General features: G+C 34.8%; 1 protein-coding gene across 1 annotated transcript in view; it reads right to left on the reverse strand.

Moving 5' to 3' along the window:
* The window catches only part of LOC133520648 (uncharacterized), a 258,897-nt gene that overhangs the window by 66,425 nt on the left and 180,222 nt on the right, over positions 1-12,250 (reverse strand). Inside the window, 1 exon segment of the mRNA XM_061855198.1 lies at positions 8,068-8,115. Coding sequence (XP_061711182.1) covers positions 8,068-8,115 — 48 coding nt within the window.

The following is a 12,250-nucleotide window of genomic DNA, read 5'->3' on the forward strand; positions in this document are numbered from 1 at the left end:
TCAGGCAAACTATACCGAATAGCTATTGTACGTCAGCGAGCATGCGATCAACGTGATGAGCGTTTGATATTCGGTCCATTCAGTCCGACAATGCTAAGATACTGCATTAGGTATCCACTAGGCCGGCCTAATAACGTTCCATTAATCACAACTCTAACCAGATGTTTAGCATTCGATCAAAACCTGGCCTGTATTCAGAAACCATTTTACTAATGGATATTTAGCTACAATGTCCAAACAGTAGCTTTAAGTATATGAGCGAATAATCGTAAAGTAGGTATAGAGGTAAATAAAACAAACATACAATGTATCGATAAACAGTATCTTTGTTGCGTCCCAAGGTGAGGCAGCCACCAGCATGAGACAATGATCGTTTACGCCACAATAAACGTTAATGTTGCGTGAAACACCAGCGATATTTAAAGGCGGCGAGTAAAATGTGTAATGTTATAAAACCGAGCAACGTAAGGTCGCAGGGCATCTGGCACGAACAACATGTGTTTGCTATTTTTATCTCCACCATTCACAGAATTGATATCACTAATTACACTACGCTGTACAAGCGCTTTAAAATGTTTAATAAATTGCCTAATCCAACACCCCGTTTTATTTTGCAGCGTTAAAACGCTGTATTGTTTCGTGTTACATTTTGATGTGCATTGTGGTTTGTGTTGCACTTAAAATACGGGTCGTATTTTGTTATTCGCTACGCTAATTCAATATTAACATCTGTTTGAATATTTAAATGAATCGAAATTACAAATATATATCTACGTTAAACGGTAAATAAGTGCGTAGTGCCCACGAATAAATATTTAAATAATTCTAACATCAACTTTCACTTAACGTTAAAAGCAGAAATTGTATGGTAATAAATATAGCCAAATCAGGAGGTTGGAAATGTCCTTAAAAATAAGTCGTTGCTACAGTAATATTCATTTCCCTTACGGAATAATTTAGGAGCCCTTTACATCGTTTCGGCTACGAGCGTTTTGGAGTTGTACCTTTTGCCTAAGGAAACAAATATTATGACAGTTACTTTACATACGAAAGGGCCGAAGTTCACGATTGCCTCGCTTTTAGTCGGAGTCGCGTAAACAATAACAGTACAATGGGGCTTTCAGGTAGACTGACTCTTTTGTCCCCCGCAGGGTGGGATTGCCTCCTTATAAGTACGTTATGGAGGCACCACACCTGGACTGCTTGCATGCACGTCCGATATAAGTGCATTACAGGTCATCATTTACGCTACGGTACCCGGCTGAAGTCTATTAAGTTTTATATAAGCAATATATAAATATTTAAGTGCAAGTATAGTATTGATATGAGGTAACAGCTTAATTAACTTGTCTACAGTGTAATTTTGTATAGTGATTGTATTTATGCATGTAGAGAAATTTTCGGTATAGTTTGACCAATCTAAGTTGGCAGCGATTTTGATAGCCCAGCCTATGCAAGTAAACGTCATAATTTTATAGAAGTTTGACGTTAAAAATAACAGTTGCACTGCCTAGACTGGTAAAATCGCTGCCAACATATCTTGGTCTGACTCAACCTATATATTTCAGCACGACATATAGGTAAATTATCTCGCTAAAGTTTAAATAATTCATTCATATACCCACACACTTTTGAATATTAACATGATGGATTGGATGTCATGAAAATACACATAAGTTTCCATATTCTTAGGTACTACCTGGACACTCACATGCCCACGTCCTGCCTCATGAATGTACGCGAATGCGCTTGCAAATTAAATTACCGACTTGCGATGCGCCGTTTATTAGATACCGCCGTTTCCTAACACGGACTGACAGCGCTCCTGTTACTAGACTCTATTAACTACCACATTAATCAAATAATGCACTTAGTAACTGGAACAGGTATATAATAGATGCAAGACTAAATTATGTAGTTAAACTGAGAATGACTGAGTTAAGAAATCTTTTATTAGATGCCGCCGTTTTCTAATACGGCTCATATTCATGGATTTTATAACGAGTACATCAATAAAAAAACTCACTTAGCTGTCTGCAATAAAGGTATTCCATTTAAAGTAGCTGCAAAACTGATTATGCTATTAAACTGAGAGTAACGACTTAACAACTTAATAGTAAGCTATTAAGTTGTTAGGCATTTGTTTTAATGGTATTGCAGCCCGCACGATCTTCTCGTTACTTTCAAAGATTTCCATTTCCACACAAATCAAGTATTCAGAAAACATTTATGACATCTTTCTCCTGTATAACTGAGACGGATAGCTTAGCCACTATTCAAATACTTCAAGTTTAAATCATGTAGGTATAGTTTTTTGTTTGTTATTGTATTGAAATAATAGATAATAAATAGGTACTATATATAGGTTCTAGTCGCCACTTCGTCGGTGTCTAATGGTGATGATGATGATGATCGATAAAAACTACCTTATGTCCTTCCCCGGGCCCCAAACTATACAATACCAAATTTTATCTAAATCGGTTCAGCGGTTTCAGTGTGAAGCGGTAACAGATAGACAGACAGAGTTACTTTAGTATTTATAACATTAGTAGGAATAGCGTAACATCTCACTTTGAAACATGAAAATCTTACGACATCGTGATTTCCTTTTAAAAACATGGGTACAAATTTTAACTTTATTCTTTAATAACTTTCCGCCGTCAGCAATAAACATAAATAGCATGACGGTTACCGAAGACTCCGAACTTGCTCTCACATTGCACGACGAACTTTCATTGAGTTGGCTCGACCGTCTTTCTACGTCAAAGACATTTTTTCTCGGTACACCTAAATCTGAACGACGTAATGGGAAAAGTTGTAACAAGTATTCAGAACCTATTATGTGCCATTAATATTCTGACGGGATGCTCGACACGACCAACTCTAAAAAGTTAAATAATAAATACTTTGGTAGGCACCTGTATCCGATAATAAGTGTAAAACTGACTAACTTTTTCTTCATTCATTCATATAATTCATACTTCAATATTAACATGTAAGAAAAAATATCTTAATAACCTGTCGTGCAAACTAATCGTAATTCCAGGTAGAACAAGGTTGTTCAGTGCAATAAATAAAACTACTAGCACGTGAATATGTTAATTAGGCGCATAAAAGCACTTATCAAATAGAGGTAGTACTTGGCTACCCACACACAATGTACTAAAAATAAAAATATTATTTACTTACGAAAAAGTTTTTGTAATAACAATAATAATAAACGGCTACCACAAATTGAAAATGTTAGCCACATCAGATCTTTAATTTATTTGACACAATTATAAAACAAAAGTAGCGCACGCACTGAAAACCACAAGAATAGGCGTATGGGCAATTACTCTATAAGCAGCTTACACGACCACTAGTAGTTCAATCCCCTACGGGAAACCTTAATAAAATTAATTCAGTGCTAGCCCATGCAATTTGCGGCGGATTTAAATCCATAGCGTGGACATAAATAAAAGGATATAGTTAATACCTATAGTCCCCACAAATGAAAACCGTTTGTAAAAGCTCATTGTTAAATTACCTAATCTTGCCCAAATTTTGATTTTGAAATGGAATAATTCGTTTTTTTCATACGATAGAAAAAAATGTTTTGGAAAATCTGATAGTATGGTTTCTCGTAGTTTGTGTTTCTTTACAACTTTTTTGTCGTTATTAATGTTGTCGTCCAGAATTTAAAACTATTGAGTACCTTGAGAAGTGACTTCCCGACCCTGATTCTAGTTTTACGACTTTGTTGCCGTTGTCAACCTACTAGTCCTACTCCTACCTTGTGTTCTGGCTAATTTAATCTGGTCCATACGTCTGGCGACACCATAAACAAGAGAGGAGTCGTAATCCGGACTCGTTGGACTGTGAGAGTTCAACGTTAAATGGCAGCTGTTTTATTTTACGGTCCCCATTAAATGTACCATTACGCAACTTTTGGTAGATACAGATTTGTATGTCGTAGGTGTGAAAAATAGGGCTTTATTTATACATGTAACATTTTATTGACCTATTGTGGGAAGATGTCATAACAAGATGGATTTGTAACCTTGGTAACAACCACATAACCTAACACTTAAAACTTTCGTGTTTCGATTCGAACACATATTAAATCACATTTATAACCGTGTCTATCGCGAATTTATTTTATTATCTTTATTTACCAACGTTTTGACACAGGTATTACTGGTTCAAACTTTTTCATGGACTTTTCGTTGGGTAGTTTAGTTACACAAATCTCTGTTTCGACATTTTGCTGGGGCATCAGTTGGTCGCGACAATAATAACTGTGTCGAAACGTCGATAAATAAAGGTAACAAAATAAATTCGATATATACCCGGTTATACTCGTAAATGTTATTTATTTCACCACACACGACGTTTGCAATGTAACATGAGTCAAAAAATAATTGTAGTCTTCAATTATATGGAATTTATATCAGAGATGCCCCAACGAGATGCGCATCTGATGATCCCTGCTCACATTTTCTACTAATACAAAACATGTCGTCAGATTTCAATGTTGTGCTCTACTTTTTGGTTCTCTGAATATATTAGAGGATCTAGGGTATTTTGCTCCGGCAAGTTATCCCCGCATTACCAGGATTACAAAGGCTTCGCGGGGTTAAGCTAGGAGTATAATTACTGTAATTTATGGATCGGTATTAAACATACTATTAAGCATAGGACTCTTCATAATAAATCTAAATTTGACTTTTCTTTTTAAAATTATTTGACGGCAGTGGAAATTTTGTCGAACGAGCGCACAAGTTTAGTCTTGGTTTTTGAACTGCTTCGCGCACCCCGGTAAATGCGTACGTGTTCGTATTATTATAATTCTGCCTATATACGTTCCACTGCTGGGCACAGGTCTCTTCTCAAGAACCAGAGGGTATGGGCTAAAGTCCCCACGCTGATCCAATGAGGGTTGAGGACTACACATTTGAATTTCTTCGCAGATGTATGCGGAATGTTTTCCTGATTAAACGATGTTTTCCTTCACCGAAAAGCTAGTGGTAAATATCAAATGATATTCCGTACATATTCCGAAAAAATATTCAAATTAGTATATTATTATTTACCTTTTTTTTACTTACTTTATTTGGGTCATCAACAGTAACACAAACTTTAATACTAAGCGTGAATACTAAAAAATAAGCCAATAAAACATGTTCACAAAATATAAGAAACTCAAAAATTACATGTTGCAAGTTAGGGAGTCACGACCTTTAGGTATCTTACAAATGAGCTACGCCAGAAATAAGTAGATATGTATTATCTATTTATTTCTTATTTGATCACATTTCTAATAAAAACCATGAATATTTGAAAATCAATACACAGTTATTGATGGCAAGAAGCCTATATAAGTATGCAGCAAAGCTACTATAAAAATAAGCAACTCGCATGTGACTTCTATCTAGTATTATCACTATCACTACTATCACTACCCTAGGTTGCCGCGGAATAAAAACAACAATCGTAACTAAAAGATTTAGCATCTGATTAACGTTTAATCAAGACTGAAGCCAAACAGAGATATTCGACTGGTGAAATGAATTAATTCGTTTGATGCATGTAACAGCCGACTTCAAAGCCTCGGAGCTGACTTTATGACCTTGTAAAATAACTGGCTTAATACTTGTGACTTGTGACAGCACTATTCGACACGGTCGTAAAAATGTGAGATGAAAGTTATACCCAATATTCAATATTGTATTATTTTAAAAAGAAGGACTCAAAATCATTCATTAGATAAATATCTTTTCAAACTACTTTGAGATTTCCGAAATTTTAACTTCTTGTTATAATGGGTTATGGATATGAGCTGTGACATTTCTGGACCGTAAAAAGACATTTTTGCACAAACCGGTGTCATAACGAGAATTCGAAATCAAAATCGGGCTCCAGGGAACCTATTCATAGTTTTTCAGTCATATTTAATTTGGAATATTACGAATTTTGGTAATAATTATTTGTAGTAATGTTTAGCTAGGGCCGTAACTAAGATTATAATCGTTTAAAGATAACGCCCATCAAAATTTGAATAACGTGTGGAAATAATATATAATCACGTGACTTTTCTTTCATATATGTCATCCTGACACATTTTACTAGTCAATGTGCGTTTGTCGATAAACGATCATATTGGTTACGGCCATCTCAGCTCTGAACATCGATACAATTTTTTATTACTAGTAATATTCCAAATTCGAAATTATTCCGGAACACTAACGGTTAAGAATACCCACGTAAAAAATTAAGTCTAACAATCGCATCAAAAGGGGACAGAATAGATAAAGAATTTCGCCGCAGAGGAAACTTCCCATTAGCATGAAACAAATAAAATAAAGGGTGTTTTTCCCATTAGTATCCAACAGAAATGAAAGGGGATTTTTACTTAAGGGGTAAGGTATGCTGGCTGTTTATTCATACTTCGATTTCAAGTTTCCATTCTCTGACTGTTACTTAAACGAAATATGATTTCGTACAGTGATAATAAAGAGGTTTTTCTTGTCGGTATGTTTAGCTTATTTTTTAAACTCTACACTCCTGTAGGTTTTTCATCAAATTTATATTTAGCTTATAAAACCACACCCATTAAAAAAACGTAAACACGCAGATATTACTGATCTGACACTTTGTAATTAAGTATTCAGCATATGAAAAAATAACTTTTAGTTACTTTTACTTATGAAGCGGAAACCGTCGAGAGAAGAACTTAGAAAATGATAGAATGCCAGGTGATATTTTCTCTTAATTTTCCATCGTCCTCGGCTATCGCTGACAAAAAGCGCCACATCAGGGCTCGCGAAGGGACTAATGTTCGCTTTACGGCGCCTTTTGATGGCTATTTCGGATATGATTGTCGAGCAACCCATAAAAGAAGTTGCCTTATAAACGTTTACGCACGACGCGTTAAATTTGTTTTTATAGGCATTGTTCACTCGCGTTTTGAATAAGAGGAAGGTTTAACAAATAATCGTTAACTTTAATATCTACAACATTTGTCCAAATTGCTGATGAATTTTATGGATAGAAAGTTGGAAATTACCTTTCCTTCAAGCCCCCACCCCAAACCCCAAATTATTAGATACTCCATTTTCATTACATATTTTGTTACTAAATCGGCCGCCTGTATTTCTAGCGAGGACCGATTGACCTTCACCTACTACTAGTATGATGCAATAAATACAAAACCTAACAGAAAATAAAGCGTCAAATCACAACTAAACTAAAACTTATTACCTATTTACTGTACTAATATAGAACACCTTCATATTATTTTTATAGCATCACAGAATGACAGAAAAATGAATTCATAAGGTAAACATGGGCATAAGCCACTCTAGCAAGAACATATCGAGGTTGATTAGTCTATAATTAGTAGGTCAGATAATCACGTAATCACACAGCAAACCAAACTAAAACCTTGTTATTATTAGTCTCATACCTTAGAACATCGACACTCAAACAAGCGTACAAACAATTTTCATCTGTCCCTAATAATGAACGTAACAAATACTTTCAAGGTAAATTCATACAATTCTTATGTTAATATATCATGAGGCACTTTGTCATTTACCTACGTAGCTTGATATTTTAATTTTACAGAACATTCATATGCCACATATTACCCAGTTTATGCCTTCCCCTTATTTGTATGCAAATATATTTTATGCTGAACGTTTATTACTTTTGGAAATAGGTTTTGTTCGTTCAAATACGAATCAGGTTTCTGAAAACGGCTATTTATTAGACGTTTTGTTTTCAATAAGCTTGTTCACACTTGCATGATTCAGTAAATACGAAACTAAGGCTCAATTTAGGCTAACTGGCATATTAAATTGATAATAATATGAGATCATGGTCGTCAAAATTGTATGGACTAATTTTGGAATAATTAAAATCGATACTTGACAAACTTTTTTTTATGAGATGCGATTACACCAAATTATTGTAAAATAATTAGGAATTTCTAATAAAGTGTTAGGTAGGTCATAAATGCCCATTTTACTACAAATCAAGGTGGACAGATGGATAAACAGATGGACACAAACATCACGATAATACCTGGCGACGTGGAGCGCGCTTTAAACCGCGGTGCGATCATGACGGTCTCTGGAAATCACAATCAAAATAATGAAGTCTCTGGAAATGTAATCAGCTTTACCCCTATTAGGTCCTACTATTAAGGCCCGATTTGAACAACTCGAGGACTTAGCGCCGGTATCATTAACCTTTGACGCACCGGCTGACAATAAATATGTAACCTATTTTATAGCTGGATAAATATTATCTAATTTCAACTTATTGGAAACGTCACTTATAGATCGTACCATTCGCGAAGACGCGTGCCTTGACTCGTATTGTCAAGTTATTAAAGGTTAGATTTGACAAATCTGCGCGTCATTGTGGATGACACGAACTATACTGTCGTTAACTTTGAAACCTCTAGCCCTTAATACATACCCCGGTATGATCACAAAATTGTTTGGACATTCCTGACATAGACTGCTTTATTTGGTCGAATTTGGAAATATAATCTGTTAATTATGGATTCCTAAATTAGCAGTACAAATTGCAATTGCAAAACTTTAAATATTTAAGATTGTTGTTACTTCTCACAAAACTAACTTAAAAACGATACACGCTAAACTAGATAACTGACTAAACTACTCAACTACTTAAAGAACTTTACAAAACAGGGGCAAACGTTGGAACATGCTTTCTTAATACTTGGAAAATCTTGTTGAATTAAACTATAACATGCTCCCCAACTATGTGTTCACTTCAGAAGTTAATTTACAACCGGACATAAATACTGTGCATAAATAATGCAATGCAAAATTGAAACCGTATCAGAGTGAAATAATGAAATATGTAGTAGTAGGTATTCGTATATGATGTACGTAGATATCATGCTATGGAGATACCTATATGTAATGTACCTAAATATCGGAACAAAAGTGTTCATGTTGTAATATTTTCTGCGGTTTCCCAGTAGTGCTAGAGATAGATCAAAAAACCGGCCAAGTGCAAGTCGCCCATGAAGACTTCTGTACCATTATCTATAAAAGCGGCAATAAAATCATGTTTGTTGTATAGGAGCCACCTTAAATATTTATTTTATTCTGTTTTTTAGTATTTGTTGTTATAGCGGAAACAGAAATACATCATCTGTGCAATTGAAATTTCAACTGTCTAACTATCACATGAGATACAGCCTGGTAACAGACGGCCAGACAGACAGACGGACAGCGGAGTCTTAGTAATAGGGTCCCGTTTTATCGTTTGGGTACAAAACCCTAAAAATGGATTATATATTTTCTTAACAGACATTAACACGGTTTCTTACTTTATAAGTATCTAATGATTGAAAAATAATTTAAAATATGTATAATGTATTGTGGAAGAAATCCAGTGCAGTAGTTGCCCACAATATATTTTATACTACGCAATGTCCACAATTATTTAGTCGCACATATTGGAATTCTTCCTCGATGGAGTACATAATAACAGCGAGAGCATTATCTATACGCTCCACAATATGCTATTCCGGACTAATATTATGTGCAGCGATGCAAGTTCACTGGAATTTATAAAATAAAATGTGTAATATTTATTTTGCAACATTTATTGGAGACAAAGTTAACGTAGGCTCTAATTTAAGTTCAGCTAAATGTACCTATTTATATTTTTTATAAAAGGTTTAAGTAACCTTATTTCAGGGCAAACGTTTTAATGAACAATTTTTTGGCTAAAATTTCATTTTTGGTACAAGGGTTTATCGCTGACTGTACTATTTTTTCCACAGGCAACTAATAATCATCGAGACAATTCTAAAAACCCCAAATACAATTAGGTTGCGTTGTTTTATCACAGAGTTCCTATGGCTACCTCCTGTGTCCATCATCAGATCAGCTTAATGGTACCATTAATATTGCCCGACTTACATATGTATGCAAATTTTCAGCTTCATCGGAAACCGGGAAGTGGGTCAAATTTAACTTGCAAGATTTGTCTCATACATACTAACAGGGCAAGTTAAATAAAAGCTTGTAAAAGCAAGTTATATATTATGTATTATGTATTAATACCTGTTGTTTGTGGAGGATTGTTAATGGAGGAACCATTGAGGTTTAAATGACATCAATTGTATGGTTTTTGGTTTGTGGTTCGTGGCTAGCTCTATAGGAATACGTTGGTATAAGTCTTAGTTTCTCTTTCTAACAACGAGTTTAATCTCGGAAAAGTGTCTCATTTAAATATAATTAGGAACATCAAAACTCTGAACGTCAGAATACAGAAACAAAAATCATAGGTAAACACAACCTACAGTCTAGGTTAAGGTGAGGGATGTGGGTCAAACGGACGCGTCGGCCGAGAGTGTGCTAGGCAAATATTGAATTAACGTGTACGGAATAATTGTGGAGAAAGCTCAGATTCCCCCGGCAGCAGTGTGTCAACAACACCATAAATAATGACGGGCGATCCGTGAGTGGAATCATAGACAACTGGCTCAATAGACGTGCGAACTCGGACAACGATTCGTGAATTGTCGCTTGACAATCAAAACACCGTAAAATAATGTAATCAACGGTTTAAAACCCGTATTAAAGTCATGAATTCATGTTCAACTTAGAACGTCTACTCTTCTAGTTTATATGTATGTTGTGGAATTGTGTTTTGCTGTTGTAAACTCGGATTTAGAACGTGACCAGTCAGGGTTCGCGTTCGCGATAGAAGCCTGGGGGTAATGTGAGGGGATCAAGAGAATTTCCAATCTGTTTCAATAGATTGGAAAATTATCTAGACCATATCTGCAATAGCTACAGCTGGCTATGTAATAAGTAAATGTTAAGATTTATGAACTTAAGACCTGTTTTTTTTAAACCATTATTTATTTACAATATTGTTTTCATCTGTAATTGGTGCGATGTTGTCTGTAGCCTAAATTCTAAATAATGAAGTATAAGGTTATGACTTACAAATTGAAACTAATCATGAGATGGTTTTGTCCAACTGTAGTACTCTTGATCCGTGTATAGCTAATAAATCCATATTTAAATAAATAAATAAAATGAATTGAATATATCCCGGAACATGGATCCGTGTTACTAATAACTTAAGTAACACTTGTGGTCCCTATCAGAGTTTATGTTCGATAATTCATCACTTTGTTGTGTAATTTACAAAGTGTTTATAATGTCATATATTTCATTAAGTATTTATTTTATATACCATAGCAGTAAGAAAGATATATCTTTAGTGATTGGTATGGTATAAGATACATACAATATATGTACATAGTATATTATACAAAAATGTTACTTGACGTGTCGTTAGAAAAGATGCTTTCTGATTTGATTTATCAGGACGACGACGCAAATAAGGCGGGACAGTAGACAATTAAGTTCCGCTAAAATAAAACAACAGCCCTTAACATAAACTCAATATCGTGTCTTTCATCTACATGCAAATGCGTTGGCACGCACGGAAAAACTGTGACAACCCAATCAAAACAGTATTGTTGCATATTTTGAAACAGTACGTTTCTGATAATGAATGCCCAGCACTAACAAAATTTGCATACCAAAAAATTCATCTGTTTTGTATCAAAAGCAATCAACAAATTTTCGCTCAGTTTAATTTCCAACGATTCGAAATGAATTTATTTATCCGTGTCGGCGAAATCGTGATGGTGAAACTATTACGGGGATTAAAGCGGGTTCCATTATCTAGGATTCTCTGTATTCATGACAGTGACCCTCCATTCGTTAGGGAAGGGCTCTCTAAACAAGCTCACACCTGGAATTTACCGCGGTGGACGGCCGAGAAATATGGCCGTCGCATAGCGAGGCGATTTTAGGTTTGAATGCCCAGCTTTAGTCTGAGTATTAAGCTACAAATTAAGTTGTTTTTAATATTATTTAGTAGGATATTAATTAACGGGTTGGCTTAAAGTGATGAGAAATTTTATTTTCGAAAACCAGAGAATAAAGACAGCTATAGTTTTACGGATTTTATAATGACAAACTAGAACATATCCAGCATTTAAATCAAATACTATAATATAACAAAATGCTCCCTTTCTTTCACTTGACGTAACTTGCTTCTGACCGTTTGCATTACACTTTGGACATTTTCAAGTCGAATCTCTTTAATTACTTTTGGATTTTCATTGTTAATTTTATTTTATTCTCAAAATAACTTGACAACCATCGTTATACACATATAAATGTGCTTAAAATTG

Source organism: Cydia pomonella, chromosome 8 (genome assembly GCF_033807575.1).
Source record: "Cydia pomonella isolate Wapato2018A chromosome 8, ilCydPomo1, whole genome shotgun sequence".
NCBI classification, from domain to species: Eukaryota; Metazoa; Arthropoda; class Insecta; order Lepidoptera; family Tortricidae; genus Cydia; species Cydia pomonella.